At 45.9% G+C, this 24508-nt stretch overlaps 1 protein-coding gene across 1 annotated transcript in view; it reads left to right on the forward strand.

The window, feature by feature from the left end:
• Positions 1–24508, forward strand: part of NPC1 (NPC intracellular cholesterol transporter 1) — a 310606-nt gene that overhangs the window by 167426 nt on the left and 118672 nt on the right. The window contains exons 5-6 of the mRNA XM_078687419.1: positions 2194–2361; positions 7980–8229. Coding sequence (XP_078543545.1) covers positions 2194–2361; positions 7980–8229 — 418 coding nt within the window. The remainder of the gene's footprint in view (positions 1–2193; positions 2362–7979; positions 8230–24508) is intronic.

The raw sequence follows: 24508 nt of genomic DNA on the forward strand, positions 1-24508 counted from the left end.
ACCAACATTTGTCCATGAGAATCTAGAATAGCAACTCTTTGTCCTGCATGCTTTTCCAAATTTGTTCAAGCATTCTCGACTTTAGTATATTATTCTTTAGACCTCCGTGCACTAAACGAGATGTCTATCAGTGAGATTGCGTGGCTTCCATATTTTTTAAGTCCATCTTGTTTTGTGACCACTTTAGTCAAAATTACAAGTATCTTATTCTATCTTAAGTTCTGCCCATATTACGAGCAATGCCTCTCTTGGAGATAGATTGTTGAGCATGTAAAACCTGTTCGGACGCATGCCCTATAAATCCAGTTCCATTTTTCTGGGCATTGACGTTTGGTTCTCAAGGTTGTGTACCTAGTAATGCTTTAGTGTTCCCCAGTTCACTCAGCCAGAATGTAGGGATCCTGATAGACTGTTGGAGCTAACCAGACGAGCCTTCGTCGTGGTGGGTGAAATAAAGCCATCATTCAGTATCTCTCAGGGAAGGGAATTTTAATGTGTCATGCTGTCAGGTACTACTTCTTGGTCCTGGGAATCAGACTACATAAGATAATATATTTTCTTATGTGGGTGTCTTCTGCAGGCGCTCTGTAGTCTGCGTTAAAGTTTGGAAATCCATTTCACAAGGTTTGTTGCACTTACATTCTTTGGCTATTTTAACTCTTCCTGCTTCCTATCTCTATATCTGTTGAACCTGGAAAGCATGTAAGAACATCAGACGTTCGGTAATCTAAGGTTTCTCTTTTAGGAACGTGGACTGGGTCCCTTGTCCAGTGGCTGCCAGAGGTTGTTTAAGGTTTTCCAAAAGCCTTGGGTTACAATATATATAATGCACTGCGACTGTCAACCTTGGGCAGTTACCTTAATACAATACAGAAAATGACATAGAAGAAGTGAGCAGTAAACCGGCTCATTATTCAACAGTTTGGCTCAGCAAATATGATATATTCATCTGGGAGTTAATGTATTTCTCAAATTTCAATGACTTGATTGAGTTTCTGTTTAAAACAAAAAAAATAATATAGCATTGAAAAACGATTGTTAGAATGGTTTCACTCTAGAAACAACTTGAAGTGAATAGAAAGATTCCCTATTAACTCTAACACTGTAACCCAGCGGTACATTGCTTCGATATTACAACTTGCAGGGTTTCATTTCACAGTTTCAAATAGGCTTCAAACTAAATCTAGAGTAATGTATGGGAATATTTATTGCACTTTTTAAGCATGCTGTGTAGGTATCAGAATGAATACAAAATAGGATTACGCAGTGTAACCAACTATTGCCTGGGATGGCCAATGCTGTCCCTAATTTTCGAGTTTTGCGATTAGAAATCTAATTTGATGCACAAATAAGAAAAGCTACATGCCTGTTACTGTGGTACAAGTAGGCCCAGGTACTCTTCTATTTCAATCTCCTGCCCCGGGGTGTAGTCATTATTAGCTTTGCAGACGCGATGACTGTGGGCCAAGGCTAGTGAGGGACCACCCTACTCTAAAAAACAAATAGCAGTCTTTTGCCACCCAGCAAGGGGGCACGAGCCCACTAATAATGCTTGAACTAGGGACCTTGGCTCACTTGCTACACATTGGACCACACTTTATATCAGATTCTGCCATAACCAATATTGGATACTCCCGGTCTGCATTACATATGTATAGAATAAGGCTATAGATGCCCTGTAAATGTCCAGGCAATGTAAATACAGATCCGAGCTTGGGGCATGTTGTGCAATGCCCCTAAAGCTCATTAGCCTAGAATTTTCAGAGTTGCTTGTAAATAACTATTCCTGTTTTTGAAAGGTTCACGTTTGATTTGAAACCCAGTAGATTGAAAATATTCTCTACATTATACCTTTAAGCTAAGCCGCTGAAGTCTTCTACTCTCAGCTTGATTTTTGTGCATCGATGAAAATCAAGCATTTTATATTCAAGTTCATCGGTCCACCATCTAACCTGATTTACCCCCATGCTTGGACATGTAAGTGTTCTTAGGCTGGTATGGTAGAATTGTGTCTGCATCAGTGATGTTTGCCCAGCACTGGCTATCGGGGTACAGCACTTGGTAAACCCATTACTCGTCCACAGCACACCTCCATTTTCAGTTCTCTGTCCCTTTATGTTTTAGAGTTCTGCATTCTAAAGGCTGGCCTTCTTTGTTTAATTTGTATTAATGACCACTCAATCCCTCATCTAGCAATGTACAATGCCTGCCGCGATGTTGAAGCTCCTTCAAGTAACGAAAAGGCGCTGGGTCTGCTGTGTGGCAAGGACGCCAAGGACTGCAATGCCACTAACTGGATTGAGTACATGTTCAACACAGACAATGGACAGTCACCCTTCACTATCACACCCATCTTCTCAGGTAATGCAACAACTATGACTTTTCAGAATTTATGACTGCATTATATAGTATGTTAGAAGCGGAGGCTTAAAGTTTAGCATTTTATTTTTTTAACACACATGAGGAAATGCAGTGCCACATTTCTGAGAGAGTTAATGAGGATATACATCCCCTATAAAATATAATGTTCTTATTCATATTTTTAGTGAAATGTTAAAAAACAGTGTAACATATTGTCCAAATTACAGTTGGGTGATGGTTCTGCTGCAAATCAACACATTTTGGCCATTTTTCAAACAACATGCTTGGTTTTTATAATAGTGTTATGATGTACTTGAAATGGCAATTTTAAGCCATTTGCTCATGTTTTAAAACTATACAAGGTCATGTTTCAAGCAACTCCATTCCCCCATACACTGTGCAAACCTGGTCTAACACCAAATCCTACCCATGCGTTACATCATGGCTGTATTTTTTCTTTATTGAATAAATCGTACTGTGTCGTGAAATGCTTTTTTTCTGTTTTTATAAAGCAATTTCTTCTGTAATTGTTTTTTTTTTTTTTTTAAATTATAAATATTTTTTTTTTCAAAACTTAAAACATCTCCTTCTCCAAATCTGTATTGGTCAAAAGTACACTCACACAGGCAGTTCATATTTCTTGTATTTCGAATGCAATACATTTCTAAGGGCTGAATTGAGCATGTATTTTTGCATACAGGGCCTTTCACCTATGGTCTTCCTCATTCTGGTCATTTACTGATGTTGCCCCCCTCACTGGTGCCTGACCATGTTGGTTTTCTACCTCGCCCAGACCATAATAGTTCCTCCATCTGTACCACACATTTTCAAACTTTGGAGGACAGTCTCTTCCCTCATAGGCTCACTTTTCAGCCTAATTGCACATTCCATTCCTGCTTACCATTTTGCCCTCAAGGGTGCTCTTGAGGTCCACAATCGTGGGCTGCCTCTTGCTTAGCTACTACACGACCAAGTGCAAAGAACTCGAGGTTTTTTTGTCAAACATCTTTTTATTAGTTTTCCAGAGATCGAGGTACATAGAGCTGCAAAAATAACACGTAGGGGAGGGAGACCCCAAAGCGCCAGACTAGACCCCCGAAGGGGTATCTCTGCGCTATTGCTGCAACACGAGAGTGTGCTAATTCTGAAAGTGTGTCCAGTAAGGAGGAATGAAAGCTAGAGGCATTAATTATCATGCATCTTCTGCATCTTCCAATGCATAGTCTCAGCGGAACCGTACATTGTGCTAAGAGATCTAATACAGTTTATGAACTAGTAATTGGCGTCTTACAAGACTCTTTAGTGGTCAACTTTTGTTTTCCCCCCTACCGCCCCTCCCCCCAATGTTAACCCACAAAAACTTAAACTAAGGTTTCACGGTCAAACATAAAAAAGCCAATGTTCCAGTCAAATTGCTGTGTTAGGTCACCATCTGAGGAACTAGAAGCCCTTCCGTCCTAGCATCCCCTCCGGGGGTGCCAGTGGCTGTACTAGATGTGGAAGAGTTGAAGCGCACATATCCTTGGACCACAAGCAAACAGGGGCAGCCCCTTGGATAGGTATTCCACCAGTGGGCCCACACATAGTTAAAACTCTTACGGGAGTTCTCCACAATGTCTGCCATTCATTCCATCACCAGTGCCCGCCACAGCCTGGCATGCCATTGTTTGACGGAAGGGGCCTCAGACTTTTTCCACGCTGCGGCCACTGCTATCTTGGCTGCCCCAAAGCAAAGCCACATCACCGATCGATCCCCTTGTGTCTGGCACTTCAACTTAGTGTCTCGGATCCCCAGGAGTGTGTGTTCTAGAGTATCTGGAACCGGGTAACCCAAGATCAGCTTGGTTTGAGCAAGGACCTCCTTCCAGAAAGGCTTGATGCGGGGGCAGTCCCACCAGATGTGTCTAAGTTCACCCAACTGCCTGCAACCCCTCCAGCACCTGTCGGAAGCAGTGGGGAAGATGGTGTGTAGCCTCTAAGGGTGGAGATACCAATCATACATAATTATGTAGTGGGCCTCTCAAGTGCATAGACCGGTTATATTTGAGAATAACCCTATAGAATGAGGACCATTATTTCTTCTGCAGTGGGGTGTCTAAGAGTGTATCCCAGACCCTTTGGTGTCCCGGTGTGTGCTGGGAGTTATGCGTCCGTAGAAGGGAGTAGAGAAAGGAGATGGTGTCCTTTGAGGAGGCCCCTGACTGGGCACATTTTTCAATGAGAAGTAACTCCCTGGTAGCGGCCAGCCGTACCTGCGGTTGCAGAGCCCAGTGTTTAAGCTGAAGATAATGGAATTCCTCTGCGAGTTGGAGTTGAACTGCCCTAGAACATTCCGGGAAGGCGAGCAGTTCGAACTAGAGATTTTTGTTCAACATGTCTTCATCGGTCGAGATGACTAGTATCCCAACCCATGGGGTGCAAGGTTTTTCATAGTTCAGTATGCTTTCCAACTCACTCATAATTTCCCTCCAAATAATCTTTTCCATCTATCCACTGTTTGTAGCACTCCACTGGACTGGGTAGACTAGGCCATATTCTGATAATCAGCATCCCGATACCCGATTCACAAGTCTACCAACATGTAAAACAGTCCTGTTCTTTGAAGGATGTCTCCATTGACACTTTCAAGTAAGACCGCCTCACTCTGGTGACTCGCACTGTTAAAGTTACCGTTCCCTTTTCCTGGACCCAGTCTCTCGCTTCAAGCACACTTAGATGCTCAAGGCCCTAAGAAGCTGTGCTCTGTGAGCACTCAACACCGTGGATAGTCCAAACTCACTAACTGCAAAAGCTATGTCTTCAAGCAAGACAATCAGCAACCACAAACCTTCCCCCAGAATCTGCATTCCCACTAACACTCAGTTTGCTGGTACCGGCTGTCGTCTCTGCACAGACTAAAATCATACTTTCTTGAAATCAGCTTCAATTGGAATTGAAGTTTCCTTGTTCAGCCCCTAGTCCCTTCACATCTGGATGTTAGCAGTGCCTCACTTGTCAGCACCTCCACCTTTCCCTATATCCCCAAAAAAGTGTGTGGTACCCTGCAACTCTTCTTGTCTAAGGATGAGAGGATTATTGACACATCTGTCTAGATCTGGTATTCCTGCATTGGCTTCCCTTGTAAGCCCAGGCCTTGTTTTAGACCTGCTCCATCACTTGTAGAAGTCAGGCCAGCAGGACTCACAAAAATCCTTTACATGGCTTGACATTAATTCAAAAATGAAGACCAGTCTTCTCAAACTAGGCACTGATCTGAAACTGCAGTCCATCATATATCAAGCTCAGTCCTCTATTTCAAAAAGAAGTTAAATATGTCTTCTCTTTAGTGAGCACCTCAAATGCCACTTATAATGAAATTCCTATTTAAATCTACCCCAAGTGCCATGCTATGAATATAAGTAATATTTTATCTAGTTCCTTTCTCTGTATCTCATCCTACTCACTTTGTAGACCCAATCTTGACTCGCCTATAACGCTCTTTACTGCTGACAGTGTTCTGGTGCTTCTTTGCTAGGTTCATGCTACATTACTGTATATGCATAGAAATATGTGCGCCACAGTTTGCACACACTGCCCTTAAAGCAGTCCGTAATTAAAGTTGTGTACACAAAGGGCTGCCTGATAAACCTTTCCTGCCCCTTTTACATGTGTAATTGATACTCAGACACCACATAATGTCCAAAGTTGCGTTGTTGGTCTCCTCTGTCCCTTTTGGGTGGATGTTCATTTATTTTGTAAACACATTTTATTGAAGTTTACGAGTCTGTTCAAACACACATCCTGTAAATTCCCATAGTAAGATACATACAATCAGCGAGAGTAATGGAACCAACATGTAAGATGCAATCATTGAAGCGTTCTATGCATGGTAGTGTCCCTCCCTCCCACCCTCTACTTAAAAAACATAAACAGAGACTATAGAAATGAATTCCACATTGTATGTCATCCTCCCAACATTCGCTCCTGTCATTGTCAAAATGTAACTCTATTCTAACTTCCCAGAACTACCCCCTCCCCGCCCTCCCTCCCAGGCATGTCACTTCTAGTACTTCATACAAATTACAGTGTGTTGATGTTACGTTGTACTTTCTTAGTCTACCAACATTATCAGAGGAAAGGGTAATGCACAGCAGTTGCAGATTCATGGTGCGTAACATTATCAGAATTCCCATTATCGGTTAGACTCCAGGACAATCTGTCTGGCCTCCCACTTCAGGGGCCTATGTCCCAGGTTCTTCATCACTGTCGCTGTCAGGGATCTTGAGGAGCACTACCAATGCCTTTGCCGCATCTAGTGCCTTCTCGCTCCCCGCCCTCATTGCTAACTGCATCCAAACTATTCCCTCACATTCTGCCCATTTAATGAATTCTTCCTTCCAACATTCTATGTTGGGGCCCCTCTGTGCTTTCCAATGTATAGAGATCTCCCATTTAGCTAGCAGGAGATCCATGTCTATGAACTTGCTAGTGATTTTACTTTTTTGCAGTAATTGGAAACAGGTGTTTCTGGTGCTCTTCCACGCCCTCTTCACAATATCGGCCCAGGCTTTGTCCGGAATCTCCACCCCACATCCTCGTCCCTGTGTTAGCCGTCTATGCAGGCATGTAACCGCTTTGAAGGTTCCTGCCGCTCTTACCAGATATTGACATCCCAGTGACTTTTTTGGTTTAATAAGGCCCTCTTTCCAATGCTGACGGATAACCGCAGTAAGTGCAGCGTGTAATAGAAAGTCTCCCCCTAGTAAGTCATATCGCTCCTGCAGATCGTTAAAGGGAATCATAGATCCATCTTCATATAAATCCCCTACGGTGGCCAGGCCTTTCTCTTTCCACCGTCCCCACCCTTCCCCAGGCACCCTTCAAGCAACACCTTGCACATGGACAGTGGGATATCCGGCGCATAGGGAGCACCAATCCTCGCCTTTTTAAAGCTCTTCCTCCAACACTGTCTTGCTGTTTGGAGGACCCCAGGGAGGTCACTGGCGCGAACAGGGAGGTCCAACACAACACGAGAGAGCACCCCCAGTTCCGGTGTGCCATCTCTCTGCTCCCCCACCCCTCTTATCCTTGTCGCTATGTTTTGTGTGAGCCATTGTAATTGAGCTGCTAGGTAATAAGTTTCAAAATCAGCCACCGCCCATCCCCCTTCTGCTCGGGGTCAAAACCCGTGATCATGGCTTTGAGTTGTTTAAAATATCGCAGTGGGATCCAGATTTGGGTGGCTGTTAATGCAGCAACTTTCTTTCAAGTTAAAAAACAACTAATGTTAGGATCTTGGGTGTATTGGATTTCCTTAAATGAACACAAGCAGGTTTATTAATAGTCTATAGCTGAAATGTACCAAAAAGTGGTCACATTCTGAAAATGTCTTAAAACGAATCATGTGAGATAGTCACTAACATTCCAGTCTGTGAGAAAATAAATGTAGGAAAATCAGTAGAAATGTACATTATATAAAGATCCTGTCTTTTAGGACACATTGGATTTATACAATTATGTTGCTGGTCATTAGAAAACTAGAGTCTCCTTTTATCTTAAATATAAACCTTGTATGTTGGTGCTGCTTCTTTCCTCTTCAGGAGTCTAATGATATACCATACCCTCTAATCTGCTTGTAGATGTTCCCCTTCGTGGAATGATCCCAATGAACAATGCCACCATCGGCTGCAATGAATCTGTGGAAGATGGAGGGTCTCCATGCAGTTGTCAAGATTGCTCTCTTGTCTGTGGACCCAAGCCACAAGCCCCTCCGAGTCCCATCCCGTGGACCATTTTTGGTTTGGATGCCATGGCGGTCATCATGTGGATATCCTACATGGCCTTTTTAGTGCTGTTCTTTGGAGTAATCATCATTGTCTGGTGTCAAAGGTAAAAAAAACCATATCCTTATAAATCACATTTCACAATATTAATGTGGTTGTAGCTTTAATAGATCTTGATACTGTAGCAGATGAGCCTAGGGGCTTTGTGATGTGAATAAAAAGAGAGCCACATGGTTTCTAAACTGAATATTCAGTAAAAGCTACAGGCTGTTATCGCTGGCTGTTAAGCTGCATTTACAAAGAAATAAGACCTACGTTCTCTTTGCCCCCAAGGCGTTCTGTATGATTAAAATAACGTATATTGGTGTGTGTTTATATAAATGATGCATCATTTACAAAGCCTCCTCTAACTGCACCTTTAGTGGTTCTCTGCACACACAGCATCAGACTGGGGACAAGTGTTAACAAAAAAAAACAAGGCTACATACCTTTTCCATCTATGCCCACAGGATTTGGAACATCATCTCTGTGTGCACCAGGGTCACCCTAAACCTGCTACAATTCAGGAAAGATTCGAATACTCACCTCTTTAAAGAACACTAAATCATGATGCACTGACAAGCCACAAATCTGCTACCTCTCAAATCACTTGTTGACCACATCCTTGCCTTGACCTTGTACATCACTCTGCTGCTTCTGATTGTTTCCGCTATGCACGTACAACATACATAAGTTCATGCAGAAACTGGTAATTTTCTGAATTTCAGTCGACGGGGGGATTTCTTTGTGGTTCTTCCCTCTGGGTAATGATTTCATTTTAATTCCTGTACTAGTGATCTAAAATAAATAATTCATTGCGATTAAGGAAGTTAAACCTGAAAGTGGTTTGCATATTAATAGTTTTCGTTCTCTAAAATGTGTATTGGAGTCTTTTAGAAAGGATAGTTGCAGTGTATCCTAGTGGTACATTTCAGCCCATTAGCAAACACTGCATTGTTCATATATTTATTTACTTCTGAACTCTGTCGTGAGATTCTTTTTCTGATGGATACTTCTGACCAGAGAGGCCTCATCTTGTTAATAATATTCCCAGAGTCAGACTGGATCCAGACAAAGCTGTACTCCTGCGCACCAGTCTGTGGCACTGTGCGGCACCGCGCTGACTTTGCTCGGCTCTGGCAAAGCCGAACGGAGATGCATATAAGTGCCACCTATGTGACCTAATCCGTTCTTTTAGCACCTTCGGCTGCAAATCTGGAGCTGTACTCCTTTCTACTCTGAAATTGTATGTATTTTTCAAATCACTGTGGAAGGGAAATGTCCCCTCCTAAAATGACAGGGTTTAAACCTCTTAGGGTCTGTTACAAATAGATGTCTGACAGATCCTCCACGATTTGTGCCTCTGGGGTTTGGGGTCAAAACACAACTCTTAGACCTGCGACGATTGTGCCCAGATGAACTGGAAGGCCGTTGTGGATCTCTATACCACAAAGCACTGCAAGAATCCACGCTAGTCCCCGTTGAAGTTGAGAGTAATGTCTCATTTCCGCTTCCAATGTAATTCCTTAGGCAGATCATGTTCTAAAGTCTGAGATCTGAAGTCTGTATGAGCAGAGCACCCGGGGAATGTATCCGATTCCAACCAGTATCGGAGGAGATTGCAAAAGATATGCAGTGGTGGCTGCTAGACTGTGATTGAGCTGGTAGCAGACCCTTCACCTTGCCCAACCCAGAACTGACAGTGGTGACTGGTGCATCGCTGCTTGGTTGAGGAGGTCAACTGGGAGAGATGGAGATCAGACACCTCTAGGTACCGACAGAAACCTGGCTCCAAATCATTCTATTTGAGTTTCTGGACATCTGCTTGGCATTGAAGGCCTTTCTAGTGTCCATTAATGGGAGGCTGGTGCACGTTCTCTGGGACAACACCACTGCTGTGTGGTAGTGCAACAAGCAATAGGTAATCAAGCTGCATATGTCTCCTTTGAAAAATAGGACCACCACAGGCAACTTGAGAATAAAGCAATATTGTCCACTTGAAAAATCACAAACTAGATTGCCTCTCTCTGAACCGGGGCATATATGTGGATTAATGCAACAAAATGTTGTTTAACAACATCAATTTTAGTGAACAAGTTACTTGCCATTGGTAAAGCTCTTTCTGGTGGATACTCTAACTGTAGATTCCTCATCGCCCTTCCACCTCACCATCTTGCGGAACGGTCTCTTTTTTTTTTCTCTATCTAAAACGGTCCAATCTAGAGACCTGCACACTGGTGGTATCAATTTGCTGATGTGCTCTGGGTCGGAGGGTGTAGACAAACCTGCGAAAGAAACTCACATCCATTCACATAGGTAGCGCTTACATGTGACTCCTTTTGTCATTTCTGAAGTGGAACAAAGTCGTTGTGGATCCGCAAGGTGCCACCCACTAGAGTGTATGAATGCTGCTTTAGAGTTTCTTCACATCTAGTATGACGCCTGGGGAATATTCACTAGCTGAGTAATCTGTAGTTAGAGGAGCCACCAGAAAGAACACTACTGAAGGTAAGTAACTTATTTTTTTGGAAGATTTTGATTTTCTTGCACTTACATGAACAAAATAGTTTATAGTGAGGCATTTTGCTATACCAATGTAGATTTCCCCCAAATATTTATAACCCAATATGGTTTCACTTCCTTAGTACTGACGTGTCATATTTGGTTATTGTTATTGCAAAAACAGCAACAGTTTCACAACACATATTACTGTAAGTCCATTTAAAATGCATGTTGTTAGCCAAATGATTTGCCTGTTTTTGCCCTTTAATAGCTATAACTGAAAACATGCTTTTATTGTTTTACATTTTCTATTGGTTTTACGCATTACAAGGTACCATTCAAACAATACAGTGTTAGTAGTGCAAGGAAAAAAGAGTGTCGGAGATCAATCAAAGTACAATCCGAGTCATTAATAGTAGAGGAAAATGAACAGTAACTGATGTGAGAGACCAACACTTCATGGTAAAGTCATTTTGATCATAAGACAGGGTAAAAGAGTACAACAGATCCAAAGGCTAGCTAGTTCAAATAAATAACTGAAGTGTTGTAATGCATTTGAAACGAACGTGCTAGTCTGAGGATAGTGGATGCTTTTTACGGCAGGTTGTCATCTTTTAGCTTTCATTTTGAGCATAATGGAGTGCCAGTCAGTTAATGCATTTGGTTTCTTTGTGTGGGAATTTAAGAGCCATATAACTGAGTCTTCTGTCTGTGCCATTTAAAGAGCTGAGATCAAATGTGGGCAATTCCGGTGCATTGGGCCACGTCCCACAAGTTGCTGTGGCATTCGTATCCACCAGCAGAGCCAAATCAATGAATGTGCCGCTCTTCCCATCAGCCTTGGGCCTAGGTAGTAAGCCTGAGAGACAAGGTTTTGGGTCCATCAAATGTAATTTCCTTGTCCAACTCCAAATCAGGTCAGGAGCCGCAGGCGTTGCGGCCTGCTCCATACCCGCCGGTCCCTGGGCAGAACGCGACGCCGGAGGAGATAGAGTCCTTCCTCATGGCCATGAGGTCGCTCGCTCGCTCCTCCGTCTGGTTCCGCGGTGCCATCGTGCCAAGCGGCCCGACTGGGTTCCCACGCGGGCCGGGTGCTTCGGCCCCGGCGCCGTCGGGCGCTTCGGCCCCGACGCCGTCGGCGACTTCGGTCCCGTCGCTGCAGGGCTTCGCCGGATCCGGGTCGTTGCCGGTCGACCTCACGACCTCGCCGGCGCCGACCCCCAGGGAGTCGACCCCGGCGCCGTCCCAGGATGACGCCGTCCCCGGTTCTACCCTCGATTCAGGTCCGGCTTCAGAGCGGCGCCGCTCTGCGCCGTATTCAACGCCGCTTGGAGATTTCTACTTCTACGACCCGGCCCCATCCTTTGAACCGGAGTACCAGGTGATGGGTGATGAGGATTGGGAGGGGTCCGAGGACCCTCTGGCACGTGAGTGTCAGTCTTCTCAGGACTGGACAGGTGAGCTTGGGGAGGCCAGTGGTCTGGACACTTCGCCCGACACTGGTTTTGTCTCCCCTCCTACCGTGGCTACGGAGGAGGGGGCTGCCTATAGTGTGGTGCTGACGCGGGCTGCCAAGGCCTTAAGCTGCCCGTCGCGGCCGTGAGGACTAACCTCCTCACTGAGGTCGTTAAACCGCAGGCAAGCTCGGCCGAGCCTCTGCTGCCTTTTAATGAGGCCTTGTCTTCTGGGCACTTGGTCCAAGCCCGCTACATGTCCGCCTGTAGATAGGAACGTGGGCAGGCGGCACCGCCCGGCTCCGGGCGACCCTTGCTTCCTGTCCACCCACCCCACCCCCGAGAGCCTGGTCGTCCAGGCCTTTAACTCCCAGACCGCATTCCTGACGGCTCCCCCGATCGGGAATCAAAGAGGTATGAGCAATACGGGAAAAGGGTATTCTTCTCCATGAGTTTGGGGTTGCGGTCAGTCAACACCGCATGCCTCTTGGGCCGTTACACCCACTCTCTATGGGACACGGTCGCGGACGTGCTGCCACAATGTCCGGAGTGGGCCCGGACTAAACTCGCCCAAGCCCTTGCGGAGGGTCGAGATGCGGCACGGTATTCCATCCGTTGTGGGCTGGATACCACGGATTCACTGGGCAGAGCGATGGCAACGACGGTGGCGATTCGTCGCCACGCCTGGTTGAGGTCCGCCAACTTTTCAGCTGATGTCCAAAACACCCTTATGGACATGCCGTTCGATGGCCATCGCCTCTTTGGCGACAAGGCAGACCAAGCGCTTGAGCGCTTTAGGGACTCCAGGGCTACGGCCAAGTCCTTGGGCCTCTTGGCCCCGCGCCAGCAAACGGCTGCCTTTCGCTCTTTTCGTGGCCAAGGAAGGGGCGCCCCCACACGTCCTGCCAGCCACAGGCCGCAGACTACCATCCAGCGCGGTGGCGGATGTGGAAACCGCCGTGGCGGCGGTCGGGGACAACGGCGAGGCCAGTCCACACCTACCCCTGCAGCATCCGCCTCAAACCCCTCCTAGTCCGAGCTTTCAGGCCCATGTGACGCCAGTGGGGGGCAGGGTTCGCCATCACCACCTCCACTAGCGCACTGTCACATTGGACAGGTGGGTGCTGCAAATCGTCAGAAGGGGCTACTCCCTCCCCTTCGAGGCGTCCCCGCCAGCCATGCCACCGTAGTACAACCGTGTGTCGGGGGATCACTTGAAACTTCTACAAGAGGAAGTTACGGCCCTCTTGGCCAAGGGGGCCATCGAGTGCGTTCCTGGGCCAGAAGTAGGGTGTGGGTGTTACTCCCACTACTTTCTGGTACCCAAGAAGGGCAAAGGGGGCCTACGCCCTATCTTGGACCTGCGGAATGTCAACGGCTTCCTCTGGAAGGAAAAGTTCAAGATGCTGACACTGGCTCAGGTCTTAGCTGCCCTGGACCCAAGAGACTGGATGGTAGCTTTGGACTTGCAGGACGCTTCTTTTCTTATCCCCGTCCTGCCGGCCCATCGGCGTTACCTGCGGTTCACGGTAGGCCACGAGCACTTTCAGTTTACCGTGCTCCCCTTCGGCCTTACCAGCGCCCCACGGGTGTTCACGAAAGAGATGGCGGTGGTCGCAGCTCATCTGCGCAGGTTAGGGGTTTCAGTCTTCCCCTACCTCGACGACTGGTTGTTGAAGTCGTCCGCCACCTCCAGACTACGGCCGACCTCCTGCACCTGCTGGGGTTCTCCATCAATGTGCCGAAGTCACACCTGTGTCCCTCTCAGAAGCTCCTCCTCATTGGAGCGGGTCTTGACTCGGCGCAGTTTCGGGTTTATCCTCCCGAACAGCGGGTTAGGGATATTCAGGCTCTGATTCCGATCTTTCAGCCGTTATCCCGAGTCTCGGTCAGGTTGACGCTGCGGCTTCTGGGGCTGGCGGCCTCCTGCATCCTTCTGGTGCATCACGCCCGGTGGCAGATGCGGGCTCTGCAGTGGGACCTGAAGTTTCAGTGGGCCCAGCATCAGGGCAACTTGTCCGACCATGTCTTGATCTCGGAGGGCACTGCAAGACAGTTGCAGTGGTGGCTCATGGACCGCGATTGGGTCAGCGGCTGATCCCTCTCCCTACCCCAACCAGAGCACGTAGTTGTGACAGACGCGTCCCTCTAGGGCTGGGGGGGCCACATGGGAGAGGCGGAGATCAGAGGCCTCTGGTGTCTGGCGGAGTCCCGGCTCCACATCAACCTTCTGGAACTCCGGGCGATCCGGCTTGCACTGAAGGCATTCCTCCCCTCTGTCCGGGGGAGTGTAGTGCAGGTGTTCACGGACAACACCACCCCCATGTGATACTGCAACAAATAGGGCGGGGTGGGGTCGTGGACCCTATGCCAGGAGGCTCTGCGCCTCTGGCAGTGGCTGGAACATCAGGGCGTGACCCTGGTGGTTTAACACCTGGCAGGTTCCCTGAACGCCAGGGCAGACTAACTCAGCCGTCGGTGCATGATGGATCACGAATGGCGTCTGAACTCGGACGTGGCGCAAGGCCTCTTTCAGCAGTGGAGAGAGCCTTGGTTAGATCTATTCGCCACAGAAGAGAACGCGCAATGTCATCAGTTCTGCGCGTTGGAATTTCCAAGGCGGCACTCGCTCGGTGACGCTTTTCGTCGCGAGTGGAGCTGCGGTCTGTTGTGTGCCTTTCCGCCTATACCACATCTGCCCAGAGTGCTGAAGAAGATCAGGCGCGGCCGGGCCCAAGTTATCCTTGTGGCTCCGGACTGGGCACGAAGATATTGGTATCCAGAGCTACTCAGCATGTCTGTCGATCCCCCGATTCGTCTGCCTCTTCAGGAGGACCTTCTGTCGCAGCAGCAGGGGGACGGTCCTCCACCCGAACCTGTCCAGTCTCCACCTCCATGCTTGGAGATTGAGCGGCGACAGTTGAGGCCATTTGACTTGCCTCCTGAAGTTTGTAATGTGATTCTGGCAGCCAGGCATCCCTCCACAAAGTCGGTATACGCCTGCAGGTGGAACAGATTTGTGGCATGGTGCACAGCAAAGACTGTGGATCCACTCTCTGCCCCCCTTTCTGAGGTTCTCCTCTTCCTTCTTTCTCTTGCACAGCAGGGCTCTGCTCTTGGCACTATCAAGGGCTACCTTTCTGCCCTTTCCCCCTTCTTGAGGCTACCTGATCAGCCTTCTTTGTTCAAGTCCCCGATTGTTAATAGATTCTTGAAGGGCATCACTCATATGTTCCCCCCTGTTCCTTTCGTGATGCCCCAGAGGGACTTGAACCTGGTTCTGACTTACCTGATGTGCGCTTCCTTTGAGCCGCTTCATAACTGTCCTCTCCGTCTTCTTACACTTAAGACTGCTTTCCTGGTTGCCATCACCTCTGCCAGGAGAGTGCGTGAGCTTCAAGCTCTTTCCTCCAAACCTCCTTTCTTTTCTGTCCTTCCGGACAAGGTTGTGTTGCGGACAAGACCCTCTTTCCTGCCCAAGGTAGTCACAGCCTTCCTCATCGGGCAGTCCATCACCTTGCCCACCTTCTTTCCGCCTCCGCATCCCTCTAAAGAGGAAGAGCGGCTCCACCGTCTGGACCCAAAACGTGCGCTGTCATACTATCTGGATCGCACACGCCAGTTCCTGATGGATGACCAACTCTTTGTTGGTTACTTGGGTGCTAAGAAGGGGGGGCAGTGCACAAACGGACCATCTCTCGGTGGGTCGTGTTTTGCATCAAGACATGCTACTCTTTGGCTAAGAAGGATCCTCCTGTTGGGCTGAGGGCCCAATCTACACGGGCCACGGTGGCTACTACTGCGCTGGGCCGGGGAGTCCCCTTGCAGGACATCTGTCAGGCAGCTACGTGGGCCTCGCTGCACACGTTTGCAAGACACTGCTGCCTGAACAGCCAAGTCCGGAGGGATGGCTTCTTTGGCCGTTCCGTCCTCCAGGACTTTCTGGTGTGATTATTGGTTCGCAGACCCACCACCGGGGTTGGTATTGCTGGGGTATCTATTCTTTTAAACAAATATATTTTTATTTGCATTTTATCAAAACTCAACAGTACAGTCGTGAAATCAGCAGTATTTATACCCCTACTCCCACACCCACCCACCCACCTCAGAGCTCCCATTTTCTGTCACAGTATACAATATCTCAGTTCAAAGTCCATTGATATATGGCACACTTGTCTCATCACATCCCACCCTGTGCTCTCTTGTCAGCGCTCTTGCGCCTGGATAGTCAGATTTCTACTTTCCACCCATCCAACCCGTGATAATGTCGCCATTTGGACCAGACCCTTTGAAATTTTTTCGGGCACCCCCTCGCTTTGAATGTTACTCTCTCGGCCGCCATGTAAAGGTCTAGCCCTCTTCTCCATTCCTCTAATCCTGGTGGCTCCGGTGACCCCCAGTACTTTGCAATATCCCTTTTTGCTACCACAAGTGCAAGAACCAGGAAGGTGAGGAGTGGGCGTGGCAGGTCTACCTCGTTAGTCATGCCCAATAGTGCCAGTTTGGGCTCCTGTTGGAGCGGGACCCCCAAACCCTCCCCCAGTTCCGTGAATATGTGCGTCCAGTAGATTTGTATTGTGTTACAAGCCCAAATGGTATGATATAAGTCTCCGTCATGCTGACTGCATCTAAGACAGTGTGAGTCGTCTATTTTCCCCATTCTGTGGAGTCGCACTCTATCATAGTAGGTTCTATGTAGTACTTTAAACTGAATGAGGCGTAGTCGTGATTTAATTGCCACCTCCCGGGGATGCATTAACACAGTGTCCCAGTCCAGATAGTCCATGTCTCCCACCTCCGCCTCCCATACATGTCGAAGCCGTGCCAAATCACCTAGCATGTTGTTAGTTAAGGTTTTGTATGTGAGGGAGACCATCTTCCCCTGTATCCGTTCTTGAAGGAGCCGTCCCTCCAGTGGTGCATATTCTGGGATATCGTGTAGTTGGAGGTTCTGGGCCTGCCACGCATGTCGCAGCTGTGTGTATTTGTATAGCTGTGAGTGGTGTAGCCCAAAGTCGGACTTTAGGGCCGTAAAGGATTTCAGTTCCCCTTTGGCGATCACATCTCCTATGGTGGAGATACCTATGTCGTCCCACCTTCGGAAGCCTCGTAATTTCTTGAGCACCGTTAACAACTGACAGTGCCATAGCGGCGTCTGCCGGGTGGGCTTCTTCTCTCAACCCATGGGGTATCTATTCTAAGGTAAGGAATCTAATACTAACCTGTTTCTTTCAGATGCACAAGTTACTTACCTTTGGTAACGATATATCTGTAAGAAACAGTAGTTAGTATTAGATTCCTTACCGCCCCACCCATCCTCCCCGTTCTGCGAACCGATATCCAGGGTTAAGGCCTTCCCCTTTCAGGGCCCTAGTGTCATGGCACCAGTGTTTGTTTTTATTATGGCTCTGCGTTTCTGGCGCGGAAAAGCTGTATAAGAACTGACGTCAGCGCGGCGTCTAAGTACTCCGGCGACGTCATCCCGGCGCCAACGACGCCGACGACGGACGCGGAGCTGCAGACGACGCCTACCGACGCGCAAGGGTACTGCTACGCAAAAGTTTCCGGATCCAGTCTGACGCCTGGGGATATTCTAAAGTAAGGAATCGAATACTAACTACTGTTTCTTACAGATATATCATTACCGAAGGTAAGTAACTTGTGCTTCAAGTTCCTCAAGAGAAAGGCCCTATAGAGATGCAACTGCTCTTTTCATGGTATATGTAACAAATTGGCCAGGTGGCTTTTCCGGATCCAGTCTGACGCCTGGGGATATTCTAAAGTAAGGAATCTAATACTAACTACTGTTTCTTACAGATATATCATTACCGAAGGTAAGTAACTTGTGCTTCAAGTTCCTCAAGAGAAAGGCCCTATAGAGATGCAACTGCTCTTTTCGTGGTATATGTTAAAAATTGGCCAGGTGGCTTTTCACCTTCTTGCTCTGTAAAGGGTCTATATGCTTAATAGCGGCTGACTTCCAGATAGTCAAAATAGTATAAGCCTTGATTGGTAAAAGGCGTGAACGGCCCAGATGCAATCTCGGGGCATATGCAGTGTGTCGTCTAATTCTTTGAAGATATCTGTGCTAACAGTGTCTGACCATTACCAAAAGACAAGTTGTCTCAATAGGAAGCAGTCATATCCTCTAAGAGAAGCTTAAGTATGATTCACATATTCAAAGTGAGCTACAGATACTGACTGTAATTCGGGACTTTGGATTAGTGTTAGCCAGAGTACAACCCAGTTGCGCGGGAAGCTAATAGGTCACAATATCAGGGACAGTGAGGCATCCTGATCTGTAGGGAGACTGAGGTTGGGCATGGCCAATCTGTGTCTACCATTTCTCCATCCTGTTAACGTTATTGAAAGAAATGGTATGTAAGCATAGTGGAAAAGCAATATAACAGACTGGTTAAGAGGATAATTTTAGCAATGGCTGTCCTACTTTGGGACGAGAGAGGGAGCTTCTTCCAAAAGCCAGCAATGATCTTGCTGCTAATGCTTTATCCAAATACCCTAAGAGTATGTTGGGTTGCCTCCTATAACTATTGAACCCTAAATATTTTATTTTGTGTAGGGCAACCTTAAGACACTCCGTATCTATTGCAGTGAGAGCTTGAGTCCCTTAATCTGTTAAGCAAAAGATGAGGATTTGTCTCCACTTTTAATCCAGACATCCAGAGTTTCATTGCCAGTGAGAACAACGGTAGTGATAATTTGTATTCGATCAGAGATGTTCCTCCCTGTTTTAATTCTGACTATGGAATTGGCATAAAAGGGCTTGATTCAAGAAACAAAATCTTCGTCAAATTGCATTGCCTTTATTACCATAAACCGGCAGGTCCAATCATGCATACAAAATGTTTACTCCAAATAGATCGAGATAACCGCTGCTAAAGCTATTATCATCTGGGATATGGCCTTAACATGAAAGAGTTTATGCAGATTAGACTGCAGAACAGTGTTGTACTAAATTTCTATGCAAAAACAACAGTTGATGGACAGAATGCAGAACAATGTCATACATTCACCCCAGTACAGAGATCTGGGCCTAAATCCATTGTTTTTTTGCACTCCACACCACCCCAGTTCAGACATAATTTCTAAACGTATTCAATATCTGACCCGTATTTTTATTAATTATAACTGATGTCAAGATCCAGGTCTTGGAAGCTAAATGGGAAGAGGGAAAGGAAATGGGCTGTCCCAGTTTATAGAAAATCGATAATGTGACCCACATTTTTCAAATATATTGAAGACCCTGTCAAAGAAAATGTTGGTTCCACTCTAAATAGCAGGATATCATCAGCATATAGGGATTGTCTTTCCTTCCATGAAAACTCCAAACCGAGGTATGAATCAACCAATCAGGGATGATAAAGCCCAACTACTCACCCGTGAGGGTCTCAAGGTGCGGGGGGGGGGGGCGGCTCCGTTGAAGGCTGGGGTCATCCGAAGAGTCCGGTCTTGAGGTCTTTCCTAAATTGGGGCAGTGTGGGGGCTTGGTGGAGGTTGTCCCAAGCCTTGGCTGTGAGGTAGGAGAAGTACCTTCCACCTGTTCTGGTCCTGTGGATGCTTGGGACGGAAGCCAGAGCGAGCTCGGCTGATTAGAGGTGTCATTTGGGTGCGTAGAAGGAGAGGCGGTTGTTCAGGTATATTGGTCCGGTGTTGTGAAGGGCCTTGTATATGTGGGTGAGGAGCTTGAAGGTTATTCTTCTTTCGACTGGGAACCAGTGGAGATAGCTGAGGTGTTGGGTGATGTGGCTGCGACGGGGGATGTTGAGGATTAGTCTGGCTGCGGCTTTCTGGATGGTCTGGCGTTTGCAAAGGAGTTTCTTGTTGATTCCAGCACAGAGGGTTTTGCCATAGTCCAGTCTGCTGCTGATGAGAGCGTGCATGCGTGACAGTTTTTCTGGATTTGGAAGGGATCCATCTGAATGTCTTCGCAGCATGCAGAGGGTGTTGAAGCAGGTCGAGGAGACTGTGTTGATCTGTTGGGTCATTGTGTATCCAGCCACATTTATCCTGCAGGCCAGAAACTCGAATGTGAAGGCAACAATGTAAAGACTATAATGCTTGACTTCATTTTTCGTAGCGGCTCAGTTTTCTGTATTTTTGCAGGATCATCAACATGTCTGCCTTTGACCTAGATGTTGTCTGTCCTTATTTTCCCAAGAAACTGGAAATCTTAAGTCACTCAGACATAGACCTCTATATGATACGTAATGCAACATCAGTCTGGAACAAATGCCTAGTTATCTCAATTTCAAGGTCAAATAAGAGCAACATCCCAAAGTAGTTAACCCTGAATAGTCCTATTTTTACCTTATTTGTTTAAAAGAATGCGTCTTAGACTAGCTTCTTGGTGGTCTTTGGTTATACCAGAAATTCCTAAGGTGATATTGGAAATTCCATCTTAGATAAGATATAGTTTAAAAGGACTGCAACTTGACCGCTTGTTAGGAGATGTCCTTCACCTCAGATTATTGGGCACGATACTGCCAGAGAAGATTTTGACTGCCAGAAATGCTGCTGTATCGCACTTTCTACTGAAAGCTGATATTGAGGCCGAGTCTGGCAGAAGCTGATGGTGATGCGGCGCAAGCTTGCCTTTTGCAGGGATTACAGCCTCCCTGACTACTGATAATTACAGCGCTTGGCTGTAAACACGGAAAACAGTAGACTGTTTCTCCCTAAGAAACTCTAGATGCAAGTTAGACTACTCCATGCGCTCCTAGCTTTGCGTATAGCAGTAGGTTTTAGGGTGTTAGGTTTTTTAGATGACATTTGTAACCATGGTAGAAATGTTAATTTTTTTCTCCTTGTTCGCAACATGCATTATGCTGTTTTAATTATATTCTGTGTGGTTGTTTTCTATGTGCTAAGCAACAGGTTGCACCATTTGAAATAAACTCTTCTTAGTAAAAGTGTATTTTTCTTAGTGCTGTGTGTGTGGTATTGACAAGAACAAAATGTGTGTTTCCAATCACTACGGTGTCACTGGATCCCTGTTTAGGGGCTGTTATTAAACCAATAGCATTGACTCCACTTCAGCTGCATTGGGTGGGTTTCTGCGGGGCTACTAAAACCTATCTTTCACATTCAAGAGTTGGTGCATTGAACTCCGTTCGCTTGTGTCATCCGTGGATGTGAAAACAAATTTTGTAGAACTGAGCCATAGATACAGTTCACACAACAGCAGTTGACCTCAGAAGAGGGAACACCCCTTCCCAAAATAAAGATTCCAAGAGAGCCCCCAGTAACAATCACTCTGGCCCACATAGAGCAGTCAAAGCTAGGGCAAAGCATGTGGACTGAAGCCTAACTGCTCCAGAACTGCAGACATATATGTCCTTTAAATTAAATCAGATATGTTGCCACATCTAAAGAGAGAATCACTACAGTTTTGGTGATGGTATTAGTGGATATTATGAATTAAAATAGCCATTCTAGCATCAAGTTGGATTGGTCCAGGTGTATTGACTATACTATCAACCTGCAGAGGGTTAATAAGTGCTTTAGCCAGGATTTGATTTCTATATTCAAAAGCAATATTGCCCTGTATGTGGCAAAGTTAGTTTTGGGCATTTCCCATTTATTAAAAGACAATATGGTATGTCTCAGATTTTGTGGCTGTGCCCCATCAATTCTAGCATTAATAATATATGACTTCCTAGTTTCCCAGATAATTACTTAAATAATTCTGGTGGGAAACCATTAGGTCCCTGGGTCTTGCTACTCTGTAATTGAGTAATAACCTCTGAATTCTAGTTTATCATCATTGCCTCTCGCCAGCACGGGCATGTTTTGAACAAAAAGTTATGTTGTCTACTTCCTTGGTTTTGTAGACTTTCTTGAAGTACTCCGGAAATGTTTGTGCTAGCAAGTAGTCCCAGTTATCGTACTCCAACTTTATTCTCCACTGCAATCACCCATTTAGTACCTTCACCACACATGAGCCACGTAATTAGTTTCTACTTCATTTCCAACATTGTAAAATCTACTAAGCATACCTACATAGTGATTACATTCACCATTTTTGGCCAAGGACTAGTATTCCTGCTTCCCTCTCCAAAAAGAAAAAGTGAAACGAAGAAATGTGAATCAGTCCACTACTAACACAGAATATTTGAGCAGATTTGTGCATCACGTCTTATTCATCTTGTGGTCATTGACACAATAGAAGGAACATCTCCATCCACTTATCAGGGAAACTGTTGTGTCACCAAGCCTGCCAACCTGCACTCATTCAGTTCCTCCTACTTCTGCTGCCTTTCAGCTGCTTTATAGTTCCTCCTGCATTGTATCCTGCTAATTTATGTCTCATCTGCCACCCTCAAGACTTGATCTGGGCCCGAGACTCTTAAGGAGCCTTCACTTCTCCCAGGTTTATTTCTGTTCAGCGGGGCTCAACCTTCGCTCTTCTCGATTAGCTGCTGGCCTGTTCCCTAATTCTAGCCTTTTCAGTTTGAAACCGAGATTGATGACCGCCCCCATAACCTTATGAGATTTCCACAGACCAGTCAGTTGCTTTTGTTTTCCTTACCCTCAGTTCACTCTTGTTCTTCGGCCTACCTCCGGCATCTTCCCAGTCCTTCCCATGGCCCCATTAGTGGCTTGTTCCTGTCATGATGCATGGTGGTGTTCATTATGTGGTCATTCTCTTTTGGAACAAGATCGAAATAATCTACACATTTTGCAGCATAATCTGCTAGCTTAGCATGCTGTTCACTGTGCTGCCATTTATTGGTTGTATCCGAAAGTGTTTATTTACAAATGGTTGTCTCATCTTGAAGTTAAAATGCTAATTCTGTGCAGTAGTTCATCCAACAGCATTTCATACATGAATTTCAGTATTTTTAATCCATTATAATGTGCTGTCAGCTGACACTTGTTCTGCGTATGACAAAATACTTTCTCAATGCTAAAACAGCTGGATTTAAGCAGTGTATGAAGAAAATAATGGAGTATATACATTCAGTAGACCTCTTTGTCACCTATATATTACAACCTCAAAGATTTGCATTGCCTTTAGTATCCCTATAATGTTATTTCTCCTTTACTGATCAATATCTCTTCTATTCAGTGTCAGCGAACGTTACTCTGGTGTTTGAAGTCCCATGGTGTGCGTAATCTTTTAAGCATTTTAATTGGCCGATAGTGATTCACTTTGATACTGTTCAAGTCCCAGTCCTGACTTCTCACACACTGTCCTGTGGCTCAGATGTACCATAAGACAATTTTAACCTCAATATCACACTGAGAATTTTTACTGGCTTAGATCTCCACTGGAAATGTGTTTCCTCTCGATGCTTTGGTGCTGTTTGAAGAAATATTAGTTTCAAAGAACCTTCCTATTGCAGAGGTACGTTCTACTGAGCAAATGTACTTTCCATCATGATGTAAAACCATTACGCTGCTCTGCTGTACTTTTACCTGAATCCACTGCACACCAGACCTTACCCAAGCTTCCTCCATCAGCATGCCCAGGAACTGTCAAGCACTGCAAGTGTATAGTAGAAAGTCAATGGAGTTATGCTGAAGTCTCTAGTCAAAGAGCTCATGTATAACTTGCAAAGCAATATACTCTGTCTGGTCAAGGCTCTTCGGAGCCATGCCATTGAGTGCCAATTATATTACCATCTCTATAAACTCTCAGCCACTGGAGGTTGGTAAATCCAGGCCTTCGGTGACAAATCTACACCAAGCTCAAGTCTACTGCTGAAAGAGACTTTATAAACTTGATGGGCCAATATCCAAAATAAGTCTATTGGACTTGATTAAAAAATAATACAGAAGTGGAGCAAACATTCAGTGTGTTCATATGCTCTGTCGCCCATTCTTCAGTGTTCAAAATTCAGTGTGCAACTTGTGCATTGGCAAATTGCTGCATGGTAGTAAAAATCGTCGTCATTTTTAAATCCGTCAAATTGCCACTAATGAACAGATATGATCATCTCATTAGCCTTTTCCTATAAGCAGTTCAATCTTCCATCTTCATAGAAGGCACAGTTAACTAACAGTAATTCAACAGTATTATTCATGCAAACGTAAGGTTTTAGTCTGATGAATTTTGTGTAATCAATGCCAGCTATCGTTCTCTGCGCTCCTTAAGCACTAAAACGGTCTATGACCTTAAACAGTTGAAGTTTGGGAGGTGGTGTAATTCAAGTGCATAATTTCGTCACTTTCCGTTTTGTGAAAATTTTGGCCATGTGCCAACATAAGGTACACATTTATGTGAAAGGTACTTGTTTTCCACTTGAGCAAATTGTACATTTTTACAAGGAGAAATACTGTTGGGAAACCAATGTATTTTTGGGAATGCCTCATTGTTTTCTTGATTTGTCCTTTGATATGTTCTCCAGAATACACGTATAAATAGGC

The sequence above is a fragment of the Lissotriton helveticus genome, chromosome 4_1 (assembly GCF_964261635.1).
Source record: "Lissotriton helveticus chromosome 4_1, aLisHel1.1, whole genome shotgun sequence".
Lineage (NCBI taxonomy): Eukaryota > Metazoa > Chordata > Amphibia > Caudata > Salamandridae > Lissotriton > Lissotriton helveticus.